The 25670-nt window shown below is 46.2% G+C and overlaps 1 protein-coding gene across 2 annotated transcripts in view; it reads right to left on the reverse strand.

Annotated features, from left to right (window-relative positions):
- Positions 1 to 534: 534 nt before the first annotated feature.
- yap1 (Yes1 associated transcriptional regulator) overlaps positions 535 to 25670 on the reverse strand; it is a 30791-nt gene continuing 5655 nt past the window's right edge. Inside the window, exons 3-8 of one of the 2 annotated variants that reach the window (XM_080007179.1) lie at positions 18299 to 18417; positions 16503 to 16616; positions 10734 to 10903; positions 7667 to 7797; positions 6075 to 6187; positions 535 to 3461 (exon numbers count right to left, since the gene is read on the reverse strand). In XM_080007179.1, the coding sequence (XP_079863305.1) occupies positions 3226 to 3461; positions 6075 to 6187; positions 7667 to 7797; positions 10734 to 10903; positions 16503 to 16616; positions 18299 to 18417 (883 nt within the window). In that variant the 3' untranslated portion in view covers positions 535 to 3225. The remainder of the gene's footprint in view (positions 3462 to 6074; positions 6188 to 7666; positions 7798 to 10733; positions 10904 to 16502; positions 16617 to 18298; positions 18418 to 25670) is intronic. The other variant, XM_080007180.1, reaches the window with a different exon arrangement.

A 25670-nucleotide genomic window follows, 5' to 3' on the forward strand; every position in this document is an offset into this window, starting at 1 on the left:
CATCCTGTGTCTTTACGATGAGTCATTTTTGACACATAACTATAAATTAGGATCCGTAGCGAACCTGCGAGTAAAGGAACTGAAGTTACATTACGTATGTGACTGTATTTCATTTCAAGGGGCTGTGGAACCTGTAAAGGAAAAGGACATATTGCACTGTGTACCTGTGGCGCCAAAACACCAACCTAACTCTTCACTGCAAACGCCGCTTGGCATCGTCATCCATGATCCTGTCTTGTGCGATACCTGTGTGACAGGACTTAAGTTCATCTTCTTTCACCAAAATATGGATCTGTCTTGAGCCAAATCAGTCACCATCACTTACTGAAATAAAACAATGATGTATTATGTATAAATTACATATGTGTGTATATATATATATATATATATATAAATGATATAAAAGCTGCTGTTTCTTTAGTAAAATGTAGCATATTACTCGAGAGCTATGCCAATATTATATAAAACAATAAATAGCTTTGCAAATTTCAACAAAATGAATAATACAGTGAAATGCACAGAAGACAGTTTTACCACAAAGTATATACTTTATTTCAAGGCCAATTTCAAAGTTTCATATGTAAAGATACAATGTAACAGAATTTATGGTTCTAGAACACATGCACGTATATCTATCAAAAATGAACAGATCATTATTGGATAAAAAAAAAAAAAGTAATTTGAGGTGCATTTAGAAAAGTCTAGATACAAAAAAAATAAAATAAAAAATCCTTAAAATCGTGTGATTAGTTCTACGGCTACAATGACGATACGCGCCAACTAAGCATCAAAATAATCATCGTGTTTCCGCGACAAATACGCGTCATTTAGTCGATTTAGTGTCGTCGTGCAGTACGGGAACTGTAGTGTACCACTCTTTAAACAAGGAAGTATAAAGTCCTTTTAGTTGCATTGTTCTCTCCAAACACTGTTTACTCTTCTCGCCGTGATCAATAAAGATAAATCTAACATAATGCTGTAGTAGTAGTAGTAGTGTAGTAATCTGCCCTCAACACACTTTGTTCTTTCTTTCCACCGGCGGCAGGAGGCGCACGCACCTCGGTCATCATCATGTAAACATTTTTAAACCGATATAACACGGTGATCATCTGAGACGAGCGCTGGGCGGTACTGACAACGGTCGAATATCCCAATAATCTTCACCGAACGCCTCAAATCCGGGAGTGGCCATCGCTTCTTTTGTGCAACATTTCATCGAATCCACGTGTGGGTGAAATTGCCAGTAAAGTATCCTCTCAACACAACGACATCAATTCAAACGTTGATTATTCACTGCACGTGGGCAAAACCAAACGGAGGCATTTGTTGGAGTCCAAAATGGACTCGTCGAAGCTCTTTCACCACAGTCCCCCGGGCGATGTCCAGCCTCGTGCCGCAATAATCAATATTTGATATTGGTGAAGAGCCCGGCGCAGCTGGCGGGGGGGTGAGGAGGAATCGTTCTGTGTGTTGTCTCCACCGTCGCCGTGGCAACGCTCCAAGAAATATGTAAACTGCAGTCGAACGCACCGGAGGAATCACTATTTTCGAGGACCTATCGAAAACCATCTGGTCTGTACAACGGGAAGTTCTCCTAAAACCTATGCAGACATTTCCGTTCAAAAGAAAAACACAAAACCTACATCGTTTCTCATTAGCTTATACACTTTTTTTGTAGTTTGTTCCATATAAAGTTTGATTACAAATCATACCGAGTTTGGGTAAAAAGAGGGTTTAGCGGGAACATCGGTCACTAAAAATCTTTGGAAACGCCGTTGCGATTCCCGACCGAAATCACAACTGATTGTTTCTCCAATTTCGTCTCTTTTCTTCCTCTTTCCGTGAGAAATCATACAAGCTGTGTAACTCAGTCAAACCCTGGACTTTTCCACTCGAAACCCACAAACCGACCTGCTAAAACACGTTCCCAGCACGGAACAGCACACGCCTGGAGGGGCCCCGGCTCGCCTTATTATTTAGTTCATTTGTTCGATCAAAGTGTTATAAATTCCGTTAAACCTACGGAATTTTTTATCTATTAAATTTTTTTTTTTTTTTTTTTTTTACCTTTTTTTTTTGGTTAATGTTCAAAGAGCATCCCAACGTTAATTACACAAACTGAAAAAGAAAAGCTGCAATGTGTTCATTCAGGCGCATGATTAAACATCGATACATGTACAAGGAAACGGAGTAAAAAGCCGACGGGTTGAAAGCGTCTTCGTTCATCCACGTGAAACACAAAGCAAGAGGCCGTTTGATCTAAGATATAATACACATGTCATAACCTAAAATAAAAGGATTACTATGAAGATAAAAACCAAGGCCGAACGGTGAATTAGACTTGGATAAGACTGAGATACAAAGAAGCTAGGGTTTAATAGAAAAGAAAAAAAACAAAAAACATCCCTAAATCCCATTATAATATGCCTTTCAACGACACAACAACAATACAGGTGATTACTGAACATGAGCGTATATAGGATGTGTACGTTCAGGAACACAGTCTCTGGATAGTTCTTATTGCTGCAATACGGAAACTTGGTAAATCGCTTGTTTTTCTTGACTCTGTAGCTCAAAAAAAAAAAAAAAAGTAAAAACGCAGAAGAAGGCACTTGATTTGACGAGAAGGTTTGTCCGCGGCGTGCTGGCACAGCCAAGCAGCAGCGTAGTGGGTCCCCGTCCGACACCTCCCCCCCTCCCCCTTCACTCCAAATCAGTATTGTTCTCCACGCTTCAGATACATCATTTTTGGTTTCTCAGGCTCGTTGAAATCTAAAGAGTTTTTTAAAAAAGACAGAAGAGGCCGAATATAAGGGGTAGAGTCTACGCCGGAGGTAACTCCAGACGGCGACGGTCCTCTTTGTCGTTTCAGAGTGCATGCGGCTCAGCATGATGGGAGGGAGGAGACGGTCCCTGCCATCCGGGTCAAGCAACCAATTTCCATATCGATTCACAGACGAGCCCCGTAGGATGTCGGGGGACCCCCAAAAGAATGTCTGTTCATGGGCCAGCCTTGAAAACGCAGACACGATAAAAAGGGAAAAACACAGCGTCGCTGCCTCACGAGAGGTGGGTCTTATTACGTCAAGACGGAAGACGAGATGTCCGAGAGGCGTGCTGAAATGTCTTGTTAAAAAAAAAAGAAAAAAAAGCATCTAGGCGTCCTTCACAGATAGAAGCAGGTGGAGCGGTTCGGGGAGGGGGGGGGGGGGGGGTGGACGACTTCTATAACCATGTGAGGAAACTCTCCTTGTCGATCTTGGTAGCTGCCAGTACGGACTCCATGTCGTTGAGGATGTCGGAGCTCAGCGCCTCCTGCAGGCTGGGCATCAGCTCCTCGCCCTCCACCGCCATGCTCTCGCCCTCCAGCGTGCCCAGGTCCACGTCGGTGCCGGGGATGGCGTCCAGGTAGTCCGGGAAGCGGCTGGGCTGCGTCGCCATGGAGGCCGGGAGGGAGTCCCCTGCACGGATCAGAGCGCGGGGGCGGGTGAGTGTTCCGGCAACATTTGACAAGCTTTTACGTGCGACACCAGATGCGCGTCCTCAAACAGTAGCACAACATGCTCGATGGATGCTCAAATATTTACCGTCAGGGCATTTGCTGGGGGAGGCTAAAGACATAACACTACATTAATATACAAGACAACATCTTAAGTATCTGGTTATGTACTAGACCAATTTATACGAGAATGTGTCTCCAATCTGTCCAATATGGCTCGATGCATATTCATTAGCATGGCCACTGCATTACTGCTGAGTGCAATCCTAAATATAGTATTCTGACACATCTTCTGTTGTTGTTCTGTATTTTAACTGAATCTTTTAACAATCAAAGCTCAAAGTACAGATTTACAGCTGCAACCTGAGTATTTACATGAAAACTGGTTTCATAACTTAGAAATAACAGCCTTTCTCAGATTACCTGTTACAGTAAGGCACTATTTTTATTACTTGGTTGGATATCTTTTATATGAAGTGAGTTTATGACGTGTCCGACACATCGCCCATCGCCAGACCCCAAAGACCATAAAACAACTTCTTTGAATGTCTCTCGATGGAAATTCAGCCGCAGACTCGACTGAACTGGCTTAATGAGCCGCTGGTCGTCACGTCAAGCCGGGAAATGCAGGAGATATGGATGAAGAACTAAAACCTCCAAGTCCCTCATTCCTGGCCTGACTGTGGTGATGGTGTATATGAGCAGTTTACAGTGGAACAGGTTGTTTTATGCTCTTGGATGACAACGTGGATGAAGATACTGAAAGTTTGGTCGTGTGTCAGAAAGGTCAACAAGTCACTTTCATACAAAAAGATATCTAACCAGTAGAAGAGTGCCTATTTCAACATAACAGTGATTTTTCATTGTACTTTTGGTTTCCCGAGGAAAGGGGCCCTTGCATGAAAAGCGTTGTTTCAAAGTAATTAAACCGATATTCATGTCAATTTCCTCAATGTCAACAATCTGTACTTGAAGCTCACATTAGTCCAAATATTGAATCACCTGACACTGTATAAAACATACAGCATATCCATATACCTTTTTGCTGTAACACCTGCATTTCCCGCCCGGGGATCAATAAGAAAAAGCATGTGTGTAGTTATATACCGTATTTTCGCGACTATAAGGCGCATATAAACGTCTTTTTTTTTCCTCAAAATGTGCGGCGCGCCCTATAGTGCGGTGCGCCCTATGTGTGTTGTTACTGCGGACGTTGTTGAGACCACCATGAGAACGTTAAAGGGGGAAGTGTGGGCGTGGATTGTGTATAAAAGAACGAGCGTTTCGACGGTCACTGTTCGACTAAAAGCAGTAACGCTAGCGGAAGAAATGAAAATTGAACATTTTCAAGGAGGTCCGTCGTGGTGCTTTCGTTTTATGAAACGGTGCCATTTTTCCATCCGGACCAGGAATACAGTAGCGCAGCAAGGTCCGGCGGATTATAATGAAAAGCTGGCGAGCTTCCACTCCTACTGCAGCAAACACATCGCCGACAAACGCATCCAGCCAAGCCACATCACCAACATGGACGAGGTGCCGCTCACTTTCGACATCCCGGTGAATCACACGGTGGAGAAGAAGGGGACCAGCACGGTAGCGATACGCACAACGGGGTATGAAAAGGCGTCGTTTACTGTTGTGCTTGGCTGCCACGCAAATGGACAGAAACTGCCGCCTATGGTGATTTTTAAGAGAAAGACTTTGCCTAAAGAGACTTTTCCAGCTGGAGTCGTTATTAAGGCAAATGAAAAGGGCTGGATGGATGAGGAGATGATGAAAGAGTGGCTGAGGGAGGTGTATGTAAGGAGACCAGGTGGTTTTTTCCACGCATCACCATCGCTGTTAATCTGTGACTCCATGCGTGCCCATCTCACAGCCGATGTGAAAAACAAGGTGAAACAAATGAACGCTGTGCTTGCTGTTATTCCGGGAGGTCTGACAAAGGAACTACAACCGCTCGACATCGGTGTGAAGCAGCCGTTCAAAGTAAGGCTGCGAGCGGCGTGGGAGCGATGGATGACCGACGGAGACCACAGTTTCACGAAAAGTGGAAGGCAGCGCCGGGCAAGTTACGCCACAGTTTGCGGATGGATTGTAGATGCTTGGGCTAACGTGTCTGCTGGCACTGTTGTTCGAGCTTTCGCAAAAGCCGGCATCATTTCCGAGGAGCCCAGAAAGCACGGAAAGTGACTCTGACAGCGAAGAAGGGGAAACTGGCATGTCTGATTTAGCGCAGCTGTTTAATTCAGAAACAGAGGATGATGACTTCGATGGGTTTGATTAATACTTTGTAATAAATACATGAATAAAGCACAAACATACTCAGTTTTGCTCCCGCTCTATTTTTAAATACGCAGTAGAGGTATTTAAACGTAGTAGAGGATATGTACCGGTATATAAAACCCGCGCCCTATAATCCGGTGCGCCTTATGTGTGTGTTAAATACAGTAATGGCACACATAACTGAGACTGCGCCTTTTAGTACGGTGCGCCTTATGGTCGTGAAAATACGGTAAGGTTCAGCATCAAAACCGCCTCCTACAGCTGCGGCATCTCCACCCGACCCGGTGCTCACCTGTGTCCATCTCGTCCACGCTGTTGAGAAAGTCGTCCGGAGTGCGTGGAACACTGTAGCTGCTCATACTCAACCCACTGTCGGTGCTCTCGTCCCTGGAGTGGTACGTCCCACTGAAACACACCAAAAACACTCACGTTTACTGGTTTTACTCAAACGATTGACCACATGGCGTCACAAAAATACTAACTAACGAACTCCATGGGAGGATGAAACACATATGGACATTTACTTTGTTGTGCAAAACAAGAAAGGGAAGTAATCTGAAGAGGCGGAGGAAATGGAAGAGAGCAGTGGAGAGGGAGGAAAGGAGTAAGAGACCGGAAGAATGGAATAGAGAGAGAGATTTGACAGGCCCGCTCTAATTAGCAGAGGGAAATATGTAAGCCGGGTTCGGTGGACGCGGGATGAATGAAGCTATTGTGAGAGCGGAGGAGGGGAGATTAGGCCGTCTACTGACTAGACCACATCTTCTCATGGCCGCTCGCTATTCAGACCCACATTCAGCCCGTTGTGAGTGGGATCCGCGCTCACACGGTCTGCACGCCACTTCCGGGTTCTACCGAAAGGGTCTACTGCCGTTCAAACTCCGAATGTTGGATTCGGGTTATTATTTTATTTTAATTTTTTTTCATTGGAAATGGAGCATTTTGTCTCCCCGGCCGACGGAAGGCTGAGCTCAGAGCTTTTTGAAAAGGTGCCATAAACCTGGGCCGTAAACTGTCTAATTTATTGTGCGTCCTCATTTTTTTCTCTGTAGCACTTTCAGATCTTTAACTTGGTGAAAAGTTTGTTCTGAGTTGTTCTGATTACATCACTATTCTTTTATGATTGTATTATTGTTGTGGTGCACGACAGATGCTTTCACTGGGTTCGACCCATTACAACCACCGACAGGGGTGGAAGAAGTACTCCCGACTTTTTACTTCAGTAAAAGTTGCACATTGACATTCCTAATAAAGTACTTGTCCTGATGCAAAAGAGCCTTGAAAGGAAGAAGATTTAAAAAGTGTAGATTTTTGCTTTGACATGTAATGGAGTGGATGTCCATGAAACAGAGTAGAATCAAGTAAGCACGGACACTAGAATTATGGACTAGAAACAGTCCTAGGTCACTTTCCACCACTGACAGCCGTTCCAGATCCCCTGCAGTACCACAGCCTCCCACTGGGGGCCGACAGTGTGCAGCACAACCCCGGTAGGTGTTGACGGCTCTGTGAGTCATCGCCATGTGAAGCGGGTTAAGCCCGAGTCCGGCCCTCGCTTGTGTAACTTTGGCAGCTGAAAACTGACAAAGACTTCCAGGGCCGCGGACTGGGTCGGTCCAGTGAGTCGAGAGCCAGATCGCAACGTGAGCCAAGAGCGCTGACGTCAAACGCAGCCAGACAAACTTCACCCCTCAACCGACTTTACAACGCCGACAAAGACGCCGTGGGCCTACGTCACAGGTGTGTGTGTGTGTGTGTGTGTGTGTGTGTGTGTGTGTGTGTGTGTGTGTGTGTGTGTGTGTGTGTGTGTGTGTGTGTGTGTGTGTGTGTGTGTGTGTGTGTGTGTGTGTGTGTGTGTGTGTGTGTGTGTGTGTGTGAACCCACCTGTTGAGGAAGGGGTCAGAGCTGTTGGCCGTCATGGTGCGTGCATCCTGGGCCATGGGGGACGACACAGAGTTAGCGGTGCTGGCGTCCTGCTCCATGCTGGTTGGCAGCTGGTTCCTGAGAGCCAGTTCCTGAAAACACACAAAGATGGCGATGACTCAGATTTAACATTGATTACGTGCAGTGGAGTCATGAAGAACCCGGGTTAAAAATAATTGAGATGGGGTTTGTTCTACAACTGGAAGTCCCCCGGAGAAAAGAAAAAAAAAAAAAAAAAAAAAAAAAGAATTGTGGACCATTCCAGGCAAACAGATCATTCCCACCTTCCCCCTCAATTGGTTTATTTAATTTGAGGACATCACAGCGGCTTAAAAGCCCTTTTGTTCTATATCGGTGTCACCACAACGCAAGTTCATCCGTCTCCTGCCCGCCAGAAGGGAGATGAACTCATTCTGTCACTGCACAGAATATTATATTTAGGTACTACATGAACGCCGGCTGCTTGCTCAGCCCTCTGCGTCGACACAAAGAGTTTCCACTTACATAACACACAGGCTGCAGCCCGACGGAGCGCGGCACCGGATTAAGCCCCGCACCGGAACCCTGGTTCTGCAGAACGTTGGTACTGTACACATCCTTACCTCGATATGAGCCCAGACACTGACGAGCACGGATTCCGTGGTGCACAACATATTTTTCTATTTCTTTTTATTTTTTGGGGGGGGGGGTCGCAAACTAAAGTAGGGAGAAGGTTCCGATCGTCTCGTCAAATTCTGGTTTGTGTCGTACATCAAAAAAAAAAGGAACCGGACGGTGCACTTTAAGACATCGATTGTCAATAAAGGAACTGATTTCAGTGGCGAAAGCTTGTCCGCGTGCTGTGTTTACAGTCTCAACATAACACCACGGTTATGACTCCGCAGGGAGTCGTTTTTATTTGATGAACTTGCACGGGCCGTTAGGACTCGCTGCTTCATATTTTAGGGCGTGAGGGACAGGTTTTTGACACAGGGTTGGTGGGAGCGATGCAAGACAACGGAGAGGAGCGACAAGCTTTTGGTAAACGCGGACGGCAGCAGGTCTACTTCTATCCAGCGGAAAACCTTCCGCAAAGCGTCTATCGCTTTAAATATTTTCCTTTCCTCTTCCTTTACCTTCTGCGCTATATGTCCTTGAACGGCGAGTCAACTGACTCTGGCTGGTTGTGCGAGTTGAGATTTCATTAAACTTTCCCCGAGCCAAGGACAACATCGGGGAAGGCAGCGAGTGGGATATGACGTGTTCAGTGAGAGTGTTAAATTACCGCGAGGCGGCCCAGCGGTTAGCCGAGGCCTTTATTGGCTGTGGCCAGGAGGAAATGGACTCTGTATCCTCCAAGGGAAGAAAAAGGGGGGAAAAAACATATTGTTGGGCTCATTAGCTCTTGAGGAAGGAAAGTTTTAAGGATGTTTTCCATGTCTTTCTTTCTTTCTTCCTTCCCTTTGTGTTTTCAGATGCACTCGTACCTGAGTGCGTTTCCTCCTTGAGCAACAAGACCTTTTCCCCCTCCGTCCCACGCACACATGTCAACGGTCTGCTTTTGATTACAGCTGATTGTGAGGGTTGCGTACTGTAAACAACGTTTATGGAGTCTTTTTTTTTTTTTTTCTTTTCTTTCCTCTGGGCGTGATAGATCAGCGCCAGAGCTGCATTGGTACTATGGGGTTGCTGCGTACGTATTTACCAATCTTGACACTTTTACAGTGCGGGATGTAGCTGGGTGTGTCAGGCGACAAAATTAAACTTCTATCTCACCACGCAGTCTGCAAAACTTCAAAATTGGCCGTTTTCAACAAGCACGACAAAGCCCAATAACTGTTGAAACCTCGGGCCTGGGAGACGTTTGCATAAATCAAACGTCAGTTTTGCTGAAATACTGGTGCACGCCGTGTGTGTATGCACGCTTTCCATGGCTGCACTTCGAGGTCATATCTCCACATTTCTGTATTCATTACGCCCTTTGGTTAACCGGTCAGTGTGGATGTGGAATTGGATAATTGAAAGATTCAAAAGGCTTGGATGTACTCTTCCAAAGCTGTGGCAAGTTGGCTTGTTTTTTTTAGTTTTTTTTTTAACTTGTCAAATAACACATTTCTCTACATATGGACGTCCTGTAGAAACTCAAAGCCACGCCCAGGTTCCTCAGAATGGGCGGCGCAGGCCACGCCTGTCCTCGTAGCTTTGTGCGTGTGTAGACTTTATCCCCGGCCACTTCCTAAACGGGGAGCTTTAAAAGAGCAACGTGGATCCCACTGTCAACAGACCGGTTGGAGCCCTCATTCATAACCATAAAAATACAGTTCCTGTCAGTGACACAGCCCTGTGTAAACTACTGAGCTCCACCGCCCTGCGTGGGCGTTCTGATGACACGCTATTGTCAGGAAGTGATAAAGCGACCACAGATGACTCACTGCCCTTCATTTTAGGGCAGAGTAACAATTAAGATAAGATCAAAGCGGTTCTACGACTTAGTACCTGGAATAGTAGGAGTTTGGGTTGGGGAGCCTTTGAACTGACTGATGACTAGAGAGCGAGTGGTTCAGAGGTGTCTTAGAGACTGTGACTAGTTAGTGCACTACAATGAAAGAAAGATCTTAAGGAAAAAGATCCACAGTCCATATACTCAAGGCAATGATACGGTGAGGAAAAGAACCTCCCTGCACCCTGGGCTGGTCAATCGAGATGCAAGACATAGTGGGATATCTGCACCAGGGCTGGGTTAAAAAAAACAAAAAAACTCGTCAAAATTGTATTGATTTGTATCGTGTCCCTTTTATATGAATCGTCACATCCTGCCACCTTTTGAACAAATCTCAAAAATCAAAACGCTTTCATAAAACTAAAGAGAGAAAAAAAAAAAGTTTGGTTTCTATTTGAGTGAACCGGTAAATTCAAACAGGCCGTGTAGGAAAAGGTCACACCTGTGGTTTCAGGCACCTGACTGTCAGGGTTTCTGTTCCTCCCTCCCCTCTCTCCCTCACTCCCTCACTCCAATGGTCTTTTCTCAACGGCCGGTCCGGTGTCCCACCTGAGGCCTCTGGCGGAGGAGCTCCTGCTGCTTGAGTCGGAGCCTCTCCTTCTCCAGCTGCTGCAGCCTCATCTGGCTGTTTCCCCCCATGACTCCGCTGTGGGGGCTGGGGGGCACCGGGCCGCCCTGCTTCACCGGAGCACTCTGGGTAATCCTCTGTTGGTTCAGGGCTGCAAGGTAGACAGACAGGTTCAAGTTGAGTCAGGTTATGTGTGCAATATCTGTATCACAGTTACAGTATTAAACAAGAGATTAACAGAGTTTTTCCCATTCGAATGTCTCCAAACCCCCATAGAAACACATTTCAATTCTTTCATCAAGTGCCCACTTAAACGAGTAAAAACATCCCTCACTGGAGTAAGAAGTTACACCACTTTCATTGAGTAACAGATAATTGCTTCAGCAGTTTTATGACTGGTGGCCAAACAGATCACCTGCGTTCACATGCGGCATAACAAGTGTGACGACTCTGTGATTTGTCGGCGAGGTGAAGTTGCCGGAAAGCCGAGCCAGTACAGCAGGTTGAGTAGGACGAGGGCCGGCCCAGCCGAGCTTTTCTGCCAAGTCTGAATCAACCGCTATTCCTGTAAGACCTGAATCCCTCCCACTCCCCGACTGAGACGGGCTTTGTTAGTTTGGTGCATTGCATCAGTCATGAGTGATACTCATTGTGCGCTTTGCTTTCTACAAGCCCAAATCTCAGCTTATCCCTCGGCACAGACCGACGGACGTGTCTCCGAAACTCCGTTTGAATTCAGGGGACCAACGTGGAAACGCTCTGCGGCGTGAGGTTTCCCAGGCCGAGCCTCACGTCCCAAGCAGAGGCAGTTTGTTCACTGCGTTTCGTTTGCACACATTGAACTTAGCTTTGTCTCATACAGGCACACGGCCCGACGAGCTTCCACATCGCACTGCGGACTTACAGTCCTTGCATGACGCTTTAGCTGATACAGCTGATTCTATCAGCTCGGAGTGAAACAATGAAACCGAAATCCAGCCGTCGACTGAAAATGTATCCGATTTAAATTTTGAAGATCAAATAATTGGCGAAGCAATCCGTCACGTAAAATAATAAATGTGCATGTGTCTTTGAGCCACATTATACGTGGCATATAGAGAAAATTCAACATGTCTACTTGGGCTCTGATGGCGCTTGATGCACATTTACCACCGCTCTGATGGTGACCGACAGATTGATCGATCACGGAAATAATTGTTTCGGTAACAGCCCCCGTATCAAGCACCAACAAACCTGTACCTGCTTTGAATATCAATGGCAATTTGTAGTGGAAAACCTAAACAGCTGCTCTGCTTTTTAGGACCTTTTGGTCTTTAACCCTGGGGGGGGGGGGTCTATATACACATAATACATGTGAGTAAAAAGGACCGGACTTTGGGAGTGATTTAACAAAAAACAGTTCAATTCTGAGGCATTTGTACTTTACATGAGTAATTTATAATTAATTATAGGGGGCTTGCACCTTATATTTCAAAGGGAATATCTTGGGGTTAAACTTTTTGGACACATTGGTTGCATAGCTTGTATGAAAACTCTTTCAGTGAAAATAAACAGTCCTTGCATATGTTAAGTTTTAGAGAACCATTAGAGCAGCTCTAGGTCTAGACTTCAGTTTAATACAGTACGGTTTTAAACTGTTTAGCACAGTCTAGCACTTTTGGGGCTGAATGCCTCTTCACAAAACATGAGGTCACTGCGTAGAAAAAGGTACTCGAGTGCATTCAACTAATTTAATACTTTAGTTTAAGTAGAACTTTTAATGGGGGACTTATTCCACTGCTGAGGGTATTTGTGCTTCCACTCCAGGATTTCATGCCTTTTTCCCCACCAGTGGATTTTCAGCGACCTGTGCATGCAAAGTGGGTCACACGTCTAAATCCCGGCCATGGAGACAAGCGCGCCGGGGTGTTACAGTAACCGGACCAATGAGAAGTGCTGTTTGCTTATTTGCTGGAGGCTCTAGGAACACAAAGCATTGTCGGGGACACGGTTTTCATGCGCCCCCGCCCCCATACCCACACCCCACTCATCACCACTCAATCACTGTCTGTTTACACTATCTCTGCGGCTGAATGAACCACGGCTCAGAGCTCTCCCTGGGAAGCTGCGAGGCCCCGCCCATCCCCCGCCCGGCTGCCGGCCCCCCCAGGCCAAATTAACCCCCACACACCCACACACAGTGGGGGAACCACCTTCTCGCTCGCCCACACACAGCAATCCCAGCCCTGGGAGAGTGTGACTTCACTGCGCCGCTCCTTATCTGCGGCAGAAATGGGGGGGGGGGGGGGGGCGGCTCTGCGTCCTTATCACTCCTCCATCGGGGATCCATTAACCGTCCTTGTGCGCCGGCCCTGCCAGCGGCTGCCGATCTGCCCAGACGCGCGCTTTGAAGAGCGCCGGGAAAGATCCATCAATCTGTTACACACAGCGCTCGACTTGAAAACAAACCAAAGTAAAAGAAAACATAAGGTGACTGGCACGCCGTGTTCTCGCCAGACAACTTATTTCCACCAAAATAAAAAGCCAAGGACGCGCTCACAGACCAAACAGGCAACTGTAAGCAGCGAAGAGGAAAGAAAGTGATAGGACGCCAGTGATGAGACGAGCGTATGTAAGCAGGGAATTAAAACTGTGGGCGAGATAGCAGGTTCAGCTCTGGGCCACAGCGATAGGATAAAAGTGTGTGTGTGTGTGTGTGTGTGTGTGTGTGTGTGTGTGTGTGTGTGTGTGTGTGTGTGTGTGTGTGTGTGTGTGTGTGTGTGTTACACGGTAGACCTGGAGATAAGGGACAAGTTAATGCCGTCTGTCTTTTGTCCTCTTCACGCGCCTGTGCAACTCAACGCGCTGCAAACACAAGGCTTTATCAGACCATCAGTGCACTGTATCGACGCCCCGGGACGCCGGGTGCAGGTAGGGCCCGGGGCCGGGTCGGGTGGGGGGTGGGGCTGGCTCTGGGAAGCCCTTTCCGGGGCCCGCGGGGCTGCCGCTTTGAAGCCCAAGTAAATATTTGCCCGCTGTCTATTTAACAAGTTTTAAAATAAGAAAAGGGGGCTCACGGCGAGGTGTCGCGTATCTAGATGCAAGATAAAGCAAAGTGGGGAAACAGTCTGAACGTGGAGCTGCGGTGAAGTCTGGAGTTTGAGCTGCATGGAAAATGGAGAATATTAACAGCGTCTCCGCAGATGTCTTGGCCTCAGTTTAATAATAAAGGAAAAAAAAATTAAAAACGGCATCGTGTTAAGTACGACCACAGAGGTCTTTGCGATGAAGCAAAAAATGAAAACATAGGAATCAAAAATGTTCGCCCGTTGCTTAAATCCGGCGAAGTGTTTGGACCGCGTCCCTGCTGAGCCGGACACACCCCTGGAAAAGATGAGCGGCGCGATGAAGTGCCCGCCGAGGCGGAGCCGCCGCCGCCAGAGAGAAATCACATGACCATGCGCCGAACTGGGCTAACGATGAAGACTCTCTAAAAAACAAGACATTCAACCTTACGCGTTGAAAGTGACGATCCATTAGATCATCGTGTTGGATGACAAGTTCCACAATTCCATCACTTTCTTTATGCTGCTTTAGCAAATTCACCGCAGCTGCCTTTCACTTCTTATTGGTGGTGGCGGACCCCCCCGGACAATGGAAAGAACATAGAGGAGCACATGCACCAGCACGTTGAACACCAACTACTTTTGAAATGCCAGATAAAATAAAAAACAACAAATTTTTAAAGTTATTTTCTTTAAAAATATCACTAGGAAAAACTGTATTTTCTGCTTTCTTGTGTTTACCTCACTGTCGTCAACAACAACAACAACAACAACAACAACAACAACAACAACAACAACAGCAACATGAGTGCCGCAGCCCCGGCTCCCCCTCAGCTCGCTGGCTCTTCACCGCCTCCCCGGGTCTTAAAAGGCTGGACGGGGTGGGGGTGGGTGGGGGTCTCCCCCCCCCCCCCAACTCACATTGGAGCTCTTTGACTGAAAAGGTCTGCAACAGATTAAGAGTTGGACCGCAGAATAAAGAGGCCTGGCAGATATTCAAGTCTGTCTGAGGCGGCAGGAGAATGGGGCCGAGCCTGCGCTGGGCCCCACGGAGGAGGGGCCCGCGGCAGCTCCTCCGTTAAAGGAGCTCCGACCATCCCGTAAAGCTCCAACTGGTACTGAACAGCTGGATATTACAGAGCGATAAGGGGAAAGACTGGTTTGTGTATCCATGACTACTACAAGTGGTTTAGTACCACGTTGAATAAACCACAACCAGCAGGCTCCGTGTTCTAACGTCCAAAAAGAAACTGGCAACAGGGACCAGGAGTGATGGGAGACATTTCTGCAACTTCTCAAACTGTAAAATCCAGTCACATGGTGCAGCTTTTGTGTAACATGGAACCAAAATGGCGAACTTTGACGGCACGTAATGAGTTAACTCATTCTCTCTCTCTCTCTCTCTCTCTCGTAAATCTTCAAAGAGTTCTACCCCATCGGAGCCGCCTCCTCCGCCCAGCTGCCCCGCTCCTCCTGTTACCCCCGTTGTTTGCACTTTCCAGAACGGGGTGCACAGTTTACTCGTAGGAAAAGGGAGGGGGGAAGCCTTGCTCCTTTAAGTGCCCCGTCTCAGTCAGAATAAGTAAAATTAAAGAGATAACAGGCTGCGAGCTTGTTCACACATGTCGGCTCCGAGGACGGCACCTCGAGCGTAAATGAATCAGAGTGACATAAGCAGGAACCTCCATCTCTGTAAGCCTTCCTGGCAAACAGAGGGATTAGGAGAGAGAGAGAGAGAGAGATTCAGATTTATTGTTTTTATTATTTTATCATTACTTATGATGTTTCATTCAATTCCAGATGCTCACAGTAGAAATGATCAAACCAGTAGAGCATTTCCTAATTTAACATTTAAATAGGAAAAGGAGTACCACAGACAGTCAGTTAGAAAGTCAGACAGACAGACAACCGGACACACTGATAGTCAGTCAGACAGACACACAGTCAGTCAGTCAGTCAGTCAGCTCTCTACCTGTCTGTGTCTCTCCGTCTCTGTCTGCGGAACTCGGCCTCAGGGATTAATGGTCAACTCAGCTGTTGCTCAAACACTAAAACGTGAAACAAAAGGTTTGGCCCCGCCCCCCCGGCCCCTCACTCTGACGATGAACTGACGTTTGATCCGATCAACTTTTGTATCATCGGTTAAATTAATGACTCATTAATCGATCGACCAAAGAAGAAGCCACATTTAATTTTTAGCAAGTGAATAATGGTTTAATGACGTACTGACGTTTCTGATACGTGCTGTTTTACTGGGTGAGCAAACGAAGCAATTTCAAGACGTCTTGTTCGGTTCGGGGAACTTCTGATGACCGTTAAACATCGTTTTGCAGCTTTTTTCCAGACAGATTTATGCATTTATGATTATCATTAATGCATAAATCAATCAAAACCATCATTAAAAAAAAAAAAAAAAAAAAAAAAAGCCACAGCCCCCCGCGTTCCATTAATAAAAGCCGTGGGATCAGATGTTTGAAATGACTTTCATAAAAATTCAAGGACTTATTGTTTGTATTGGAACGCGTCTTTCCAAACTTTTTTCCCCATTAAAATGTATAATTCCTAAAAAAATGAAAAACAATAACAGCTGCTATTGTGAAACACGGCCGGGCGTCTCAATACGACCCCTTCATTTCAGTCAAGAGAATGTGAACGGCGGCAGATCCACAACAGACACACAGAGGCCTCCGGGGCGCCGGTCCTTACCGAAGCGGGGGTCCAGGCGGGGGTCCAGCCAGGACGTGGTCTTGTTCTTGTGGTTGATGTAGTAGATTTCCCCTTCTGACGTGATGGCCTGTTCCCAGCCCTCAGGTAGAGGACCTGCAGGAGGCCGGGCACCAAGTTAGTTTGCCATCGCTAAAACTATAGATTTCTATTTTAATCATCGGTCCGCTTCTCTAATGAGTCCCTCGTTGGGTCGGCGCCCGCGAACCGCCGGGATCAGGAGGCCACGCCTTCGAGAAAACGTTGACTCCCTGAGCTTGTCGCTGGTTATTTTAGCCTCGATTACTTTTAGAAAACGCTAAGACGTAAAGACTGTGAACTCCCGTAGATGAATGCCGTTCTGAGTGACGCAAACGTTTTAACATCTTCATAGTTCTGCCGCCGGCTTGAAATCAGTTGTTTTTGGGAGGGCAGCGTATTTCCGAATTGTTGCCGATTCTCCCCCGTCGGCCGTCACTTGCATTCGTCCATTTTCACGACAAACTCAAGCCCCTGGACACCGAGAGACGGCTTTAAAGGGTGCATAGCATCGGGCTGGTCGCCACCAATAAGAGGAATTGTTAAACTGAAATACATCCGTTAGTGAGGCGGCTCGTCGCTTCCAGGGAATTTGGAACGGGTTCCGTAGCGGCACTGGTTCTGGACACCGAGCCCTAACAGGAATCCGACTCATTTCTCGTGAACGGAATCGCCGCTTCGAGGGGGTCAAGTCGTTGCTCGCTCCTCCGCCGCGTTTGGTCCCCAAGTCACTCGGTGCAGAGCGTCCCTGATCCACGGGGGGTGGGGCCACACCCAAAAACTCATCAACAAATAGGATATCTGTTTGGGATCTCAAATTCGGGGATTAAAATATAAAATCTCAAGCAAATAATTGCGGGATTTTTAACTGGGCTTAAAATTTCAAATTGAGGTTAAATCCTCGGATAATATCACTTAATATCACTTTTTGTTCTTCCAAAATAAAAGTCCCGCAAATATTTCAGACTTCAAGTTGAGAGGAACTCTAGGTTATATATTGTCATCCTTTATTTAACACTGCTTGATTTGACCATGTCCACATTTCATGACAACACAGTAGTGCGATAACTTCGTCCCGCCCAACAAAATCATATACAGAATAGAATGACAGCTGGTTTGAGCTTTTTATTTATTTTTTATTTTTTAATGCAAACCACAGGAACCATGAGTAGCTGATGGAGACCAGTCTCTCGCTGCTCGTTAGAACAGCGATCTCCACGGAGCGCCAACGCCGATCCAAGCTGCGCCAAGAGCTCCCAAACATGTCTGACAGGAGCCGTCACGTTCTACCTTTCGCTAACTCCACCCGGGGCAAATTCCTGCCGCACGGACAGAGGGAGGAACGCCGAGCAATCCGCGACAAGTAAAAACGAGAACGATCCGGCTCCCTGGGACTCGTGGCAGATGTATAGGAGGACATGAAAAGATTTGAAAGATGGAAAAAGATGATCTATGGATCATCTATCTGGCTATATACTGCACTGTAGCTATAGATCCACCCCTACCGCTCTCTCAATCTAATCTATATGTAATATTTAATATATGATACATGCAGCAAGAATATTTACGTCTGGATGAAAATAAAAATTGAGAAAAATAGGGATAAAATATAGAACCTGGGAAAAAAGTTTTTTTCCTATTTTTTGTCCTTAAGTCCTAAAGCTAAGTATTTTTTTTTCTTCAACTAAAATTAAGGGAAAAAATAGGAAAAAAATATTGCAAAAATAAAAACAAATATTTATCTGGAGACGTGCACGTACCAGTGGCCGGGCTCATGATGTTCTGCTGCTGCACCGGCACCGGGCTGGCTGGGGGCGGCTGGTTCATCTGGAGCAGGGCCTTGCGGGGGTCCTGCCAGGTGGTAGACTGGTCGATGTGGCTGCAGGGAGGAAACAAAAACCACAACGTTAGATTACATTCATAATAACAACATAGAGACGTGTACGGCATTCGATGGGGAGGCGGGGAAAGCGCTTCACCCCTGACTGCCCCTCACAGCGCACTGTGCCGTTACTGTGTGAACTATGTGTTGATGTTCCAGGAGATGGAAACTGAGATGCATGAGCTGCAAAGTGTTTTGAGTGGCTGTATTTGTTTGGAAAAACCTAAACGCACTGAATAAACTCAGTCTGTTTTACACTAGACGGAAAGAGTCAACTGCAGTGAAATACTATAAAAAAGACTACATGAAAATCAGCCCAAAGTAAATGACAAATAGGAAAACAACGAGCGGCACTAAGTGTTCGAAAAAAAATAAAAATAAAAACTTTATTGAGGCTGGGGGGAATTAAAGATTTAAAAAAAGATCATCTAAGATTGATTTGTTACACTTATCAGCAAAACCAAATAAACGTGTATATTACCATCAGCAGCAACGAACGGGTTAAAATATTGAAAGGTGGAAGGGGAGTCACAGAACGCTCTTGTACATTAAAGGTATAAATAATCAAAAATCTTCACAAACATAACAGCTGAAAAAATAGGAATAGTGAACAATGTACAACAAAACCTTTAACTTATACTTCTTCTAACTCGCAGTTGAACAGGGGCTCTGATTGGCTGCAAACAGAATTGGGGGCTGTTCTGTGCTCCCTTTGCAGGGTGGGCGCGCCCTGCAGCAGCATTGTGCTGCGTTCTGCGAGGGCATTGATAATTAGTGCTTTGTTGGTACTTGTTGCTTGATTAAGATGGAAAGCTAATACAGGAAGCCCTGCTCCGCCGAGCGGGACCCTCCTCCATTCAGGAGGGTCAGGCCCGGGCCTCCACGCAGGGGGTCCCTTTTCCTGGAAGGGCCCGGACACTGCCGAGTGCAAGGGGGCTTTAACAATCTGGCGCCACATTTACAAAGCTTTCACCTGCTGGACAAAGGCACAGACTGAGCTACGACCTAAAAACCCGCTATTCACTTGTTCTTTTCCCCCAAAAACCGTCCTGAGCCACTGTTTCCACCGCGGCCTTTCATGCCGGTGGTTACTGCGCTGCTGCGGACTGGAAACCCAACAAGATATACACATTTATATTTACCCAAAGATAACTTTCCAGCAGCAACGAAACAGAATCTGGGCTTATTTTTAGACTGGACCGTCAAGTTTTGCGTCACGTTGAATATAAGATAACACAAAAAAACATGAAATATAAATATATTATTTTACGTTAGTCAACAGTGGTCGAAGGTAATGAATTTTAAGTACTTAGTTACCGTACTTTTGTACAGTGTACTGACTTTTCCGCTTTTACTTCGACATTTCAAAGGAGATATTTCTACTTTACTACATTTCGAACGGTCGCGTCACTTCATGATCGGTGATTCATTTGACTCCACCTGTTTTATTTTATTGTAAATGATAATCAGAGTAGACATGAGCACCATGCGTGGGGGAAAAAGGGCGTGGTAGTATTACAGGCTCTGTTATATCAGGTCATTGGATATGACAAGAAATTTTACTTTTAATAATTGAAATACATTTAAGAGTAAGTATTTATGCTTTTTACTTGCTCCACTTTTATCTGGAGTCATTCATCTCAGTCTGAAGACTTGGTCAGAAGTAATGAAACAGTAATGAAACAGACCGTAGTAAACCACCGTCTTTGTCAGCACAGTAACGTCAGCGGAGTCACAGTTGTTTTTAGGGTTTTTTTTTACGTAACATTATCCCGAAGCGCCGACATTCAGAGGAAGCAACAGACTGATCTCACAAGTTCCGAGTTAATTTGATCCACGAGCGCATAACAGCAGATTTTGGAACAGCTGGACTGAAGGGGAGAGTGAGGGAGAGTTTTTGGGTCCCTGCGGTAATGCAGCCTGTCTGTCTCTCTGTCCGTCAGTCGGTCTGTCTGTCCCTCTGTTTGCCTGTCTGTCTGTCTGCCCGTCTGTCTGTCTGTCTCTCTGCCAGTCTGTCTGTCTGTCTGTCTGTCTGTCCCACACTGAGCCTGACTCAGCATTCCCTCCCCCTTCCCAAACCACACACACACACACACACACACACACACACACACACACACACACACACACACACACACACCCACCCCAACCCATTTTCAAGCCTCTTGTTTATGCTTTACTGATCAAAGGAGTTGCCAAATCCCCCCCCCCCCCACTCAATCCCCCCACCCCCAATTCTCCTAACCCCAACACACACACACACACACACACACACACACACACACACACACACACACACACACACACACACACACACACACACTAACCCCTCCCCAAAAAGCCCCCCCCTCCCCTCTCACACACACAAACCAAGCAGAACAGCTCTCACTGCTGAGACTGGAGGGGCCCCTTGAGAGGGGTCACCAAGGGCCGGGGGGGAGGGGAAGAGGGGGGACGAATCCCCCCCCCCCCAAAAAAAAAGAAAAGACAGATACACAGAGAGGAAAAAAAACAACAACCGCGGAAGCAATCCCCCGCTACGCTATTGGCTGCAATAGTTGCTGCGGTCCAGTTGCACCCCCCCCCCCGCCTCCATCCCACTCTGGAAACTATGACATTTCTAATGGAGGAGCGCAGGGCGGGGGAGTGGGGGAGGGCTTATCGTAACCCGGAGGCCTGCACATCCTGGTACTCCGGCAGCACTAGGCCGAGGAGCTGAGGAGGAGTCCCTCCAGCTCGGAGCGAAGCACAAATATTGAACTTTGCGACAAACACCCGGCGAGCTGCGTAGCGTTCGGCGGCAGCGACGAACATGGAAACCGAGAACAAACACTCCGTCTCCAAACACGGCCGTCGCCGCGATTATCAACAAAGCGGCAATAAGAGCGGAGCGCGCAGAGCTTCCCCGGAGCGTCGGGCTGCGCACCCTGCAGCAAGCAGAGCGTGCACGAGACAGGGCTGAGAGGCTGGTAAATGAGTGACCTGGTGATTTATCAACAGCTTTTAAAACTAAAAAGATAATCCATTCACCTAACCTCAGCCCCCCAACCCGCCCAATCCCGCCCCGACGGGACAAAAACCGAAACCAGCGTCATGGCAACAGCGGGGTCCTTCTGGAAGAGCAACCAGTTGCCGAGAGTCATTACTGATGCTCCCAGAACGGTGTGACGGGCTCCACCCCGGCGTTATGTTTACATGTCCCCCAGATAAAGGAGAGCACAGTAGGGCGGCCACACTGGCCCTCCCCCTCTCGAACCCAACACCCTCCAGGGAAACACGCTGGATCTGGTTCAGTGTGCCATGGCCAAAGTTTGGCTACAATGGCTGCACCAAGGCTGACAGACCCGACAAACCATTCCCAATTATACTTTTAAAAAAGCCTGCTGTAAAGTTATTTGGATGCTTTACATTTTAAAAGTTCAGTTTCTCTGTAGAATCTGGATCACACCGTGCCATCAGATTTTGTAGCTCTTGGCCAACAGACGTTTTTTAATGGGGTCGGGGTCGGAAGGTAAGACAAGTAAAAAGTGAAATACCTTTGACAACTCCCAAGTATAGTTTTTCAGGAGACATTGCAGATGTCGTAGTGACATCTCACCAACAAAAAGGCTGCCGCGCTGCACACCGAAATATTTAACAATTGGTGCAGAAGACTTGAACATGTTCACATTACTTTTAAAGGAGCGTCAGAAAAAAAGTGACTCATCCAACAGTCACCATTAACCTCTTATTTGGGGATGTGAGAACGTCTTGGCATGGCGGCCGGTGGAGTCACAGTTTTCCTGCAGACGGGGACTCGGATCTGTGACCGAGCCGGATCCGGAGCCTGGAGCTCGGCTTGCAGAGTTTCACTCAAGCTGTCATCGTTGTGGCCTGCGGGTTAGCAGAGCACTCGATCCACCCAAGCGCTCGACATCTACTTGACTGATGGCCCAATTATCAAGGTGGCGTTTATTGTGGCAGCGTTATTTATAGTGTCACATGCACTCTTCACATAAAGGCTAAACCTGACTTCACTTAACTGATTTGGCAAGACTTTCCATTGCACCCACCAATACAAGTTGAGCCAGCCTAAGCTGCTTACTTGTGCATGAATAAAACACAAAATTGCAACTCATCATCTTTATAATGACGAGAATTCAGAAGTCATCCATATGACTGCAATAAAATGAAAGAAAAAAAACTGCCACGTTCCCACATTTACCATTACTCCAAACCGATATAGTAGAATTGTGAGTGCCTTCATTTGTTGGTGACATTGGTTACTTTGGCAACCTTCCCATTACTTTGGCAACCTTCCCGACACACGAATGTGCAGCAACTCAAATTGTGCCATTACGCATGTGTTTGTGATGGGAACTCAGCATGTGGGCTAAGCCCAGCAGAGTGGGACGCTCTCCAGGCTCGCTACCGACCAGAGAACCCGATGAGAGCTGGATCAACAGAAATACTCCCTCTTCATACGTGGATGTCACCAGCCATGTTTTTCTGGTCCAAACAGTCGCCGCAGCGGAACACGCCCCACAGCTGAGTTGTCGGATGTTAAAACGGGATCCTCCAGGCCGCAGGGGCTCCACCCAGTGCCGACACCCGGTGCGGGATGGAGGGTGAGGCCCGCGGGAGAGGGAGCAGCACCGAGGGAGGCCAGGTCTAATCACAGCTCTCACAGGAGGCCGACAACCTCCACCCGGGCTGAGCGGGGGTGTCAGGACGCCTGGCTGCCCCTCTATCAGCAGGACATCATCAAGAGAGATTATTGGGCCAAACCCTGTGACCCCGCCGTAGATTTAAGTTTCCCTTTGAAGGAGGTTCCATATCAGCAGACTCTCCCACCAAGCCAGTGATTCACAAAGTGCTGGCACAGAAGGTTCACTTCAGTTTCAGTTCGACTACTCACATCTCCTGCTACGTTCAAGGACACCATTGTGAATTTAGCCATATAGTTCATGTTAATGTTGTGGTTGATAGATATCAAATGCAGAGCATTGCTCCTATTTGGCAAAAGAAAACTTTCATTTAGGTGGAATGAGTTCAACAAGAACTGTACAATTATTGACAAAATCTGTAAAAAATGACAAATCAATCCGATATGGACAAAGTATACGACATGAAAACTGTATTTGCATCTGTTAAACTTCATCTTGGAGATGCGCACAAAGGGTAATTTCATATTTCAATAAATATATTAAAGTAGTTCTGAAGGGAATTCATATATGTGACGAATCAATTCCCGATTTTTTTTTTTTTTTTTTGTGTTCTCCATCTGGTTTGGTTTTAACCAGGTCTTTTTAGGAACCACAAGGAGCTGGGGTTGTGGAAACTCAAAGCGACTCTTGAGAAGCTCCTCTCCAGCAGGAGGACAGATCCTGGGTCTGTGTGGGGAGATGCCCTCGGTGACAGTGGAGGTATTGATGTCTGCTCTGCTGCAGAGGTGTTTCACCAAGTCTTTGGTAAACACTGGCCCGACTTTCTCACAGTCCCATTTGTGTACAGAGCTGACAGCTCCCCAGCTCAACAGGAAGGGGCTTGTCTGTGTGTGGTCAATAAACCAAAAGTTTGACAAACACAAAGTTACTCCAAATGAGGGCTCTCGGGTCCAAACAGCACCATTTGGGTAAGGGTACGGTAGCTCAGGAGGTAGAGCTGGTCGTCTAGTAATCTAAAGGTTGCTGGTTCGATCCCAGGCTCCTCCTGCTAGCATGCTGTAGTGTCCTTGAGCAAGACACTTAATCCCTCATTGCTCCTGATGGCTGCGTCCGTCGGTGTTTGAATAATTGTAAGTCGCTTTGGATAAAAGCGTCTGATCAATGACGAAATGTAACGAAATGTAATTTGTGAGCACCCTCCATTCAAAAGCGCTGGAGATGGAGGTTCTCGCATAGGGTTTGATGCGAATAAATTAACCAATGGAAAAATAACAGGCATTATCACTATATTTATATATATATATATACACAAAATAATCTTCTTTCCCAAAACTGCCTTAAACTTCTACTACTGTCTGCCGCAAACCTTGTTACGATCATTGTCCTGACATTATCCAGGAAAAGAAGCTCCTCGCAAACACTTTGATAGTCGGTTCAGAGTGAGTTTACGTGGCTTCCTGAACATCTGTTGCGTTAAGCAAAAGGCAGAGAGACCTCCTACACAACAGGAAAGATTAGTGCTCATCGTTACCCAGGGGCACAGAACTTTACAATATAATTGCACGGTACAATCTACAGACTGAAAACATAAAAAATAAAAAAATGATAGTCTGTGGTGCCAAACCTCTGACAGCTAAGGTGGAAATCAAATAAATCTGTTTACAGTGAAGACCGCTCAAGTAAATAATTTTACAGTTTGTTTGGTCAAGTATAGACAGCATCCGGTTTCTGACACATCATGAAATTTTATTTGACAATTAATTGTCAAACAAGTATTTGCGGTTCATAATTAAACTGTCTAATTTTAATTCATTTTATGGTACTATAATCGTGATTGAAATAATACATGTCTACCTATTGCAGAAGAGCTATATTGACAATGAAAATAGTAAAGTTCGACTGATGCCAGATTTTTAGGTACAATGCTGATCCAGAGCCTGGCGCACAAGTTACCAAGTGCAGTTTGAAAAACGTATAATTTACTAAAGTTTCTATCTTTGAGAACATTAAACTTATAAGCAAACAAATAAACAAAAATAAACACACAAAGAACTTTCTGATAGATTAAAGAAAAATGTAAAAGATGATATTAAATCAAATGTTTATTTTTTCCCGCATTCCAGCGAACGCATCTTCACTTCCGAAACAAGTTACTTTTCAGAGTTCCCCATGAACGCAGCATCGCTTCCTGTTTGGAAACCCATGTCCGTATCTAAATGCAAGTGTAAACAAACATGGATGGATTTATAATGCCTAGACGGACTTCTGCTCTTATTTTGGTGAGTAACTTATAAGTAATGTGAAACAGACAAGTACAGGATAAATAATCCATGGTTTTTATTTATTGTACTTATTCTAAAATTGGGACACGTCGGCTGCATAACTGCCGATCAAAAAAGTTGAATAATGTGTCGGCCAAACCGATATGCCGTTCGGGCTCTAGAGGATTGGAATATAAAAATTTGGGTAGACATTTCGCCTCAACCCGAATGGAAGTCACCTAATTCACATTTTATTGATTGCGAACATTTCTTTCAAAAAACATAACAAATAGGTTCAGATTTGCCTATGAACATGCGATTGTGGGAACTAAAGATTTCACAA

This window comes from Zeus faber (genome assembly GCF_960531495.2).
Source record: "Zeus faber genome assembly, chromosome: 9".
Classification (NCBI taxonomy): domain Eukaryota; kingdom Metazoa; phylum Chordata; class Actinopteri; order Zeiformes; family Zeidae; genus Zeus; species Zeus faber.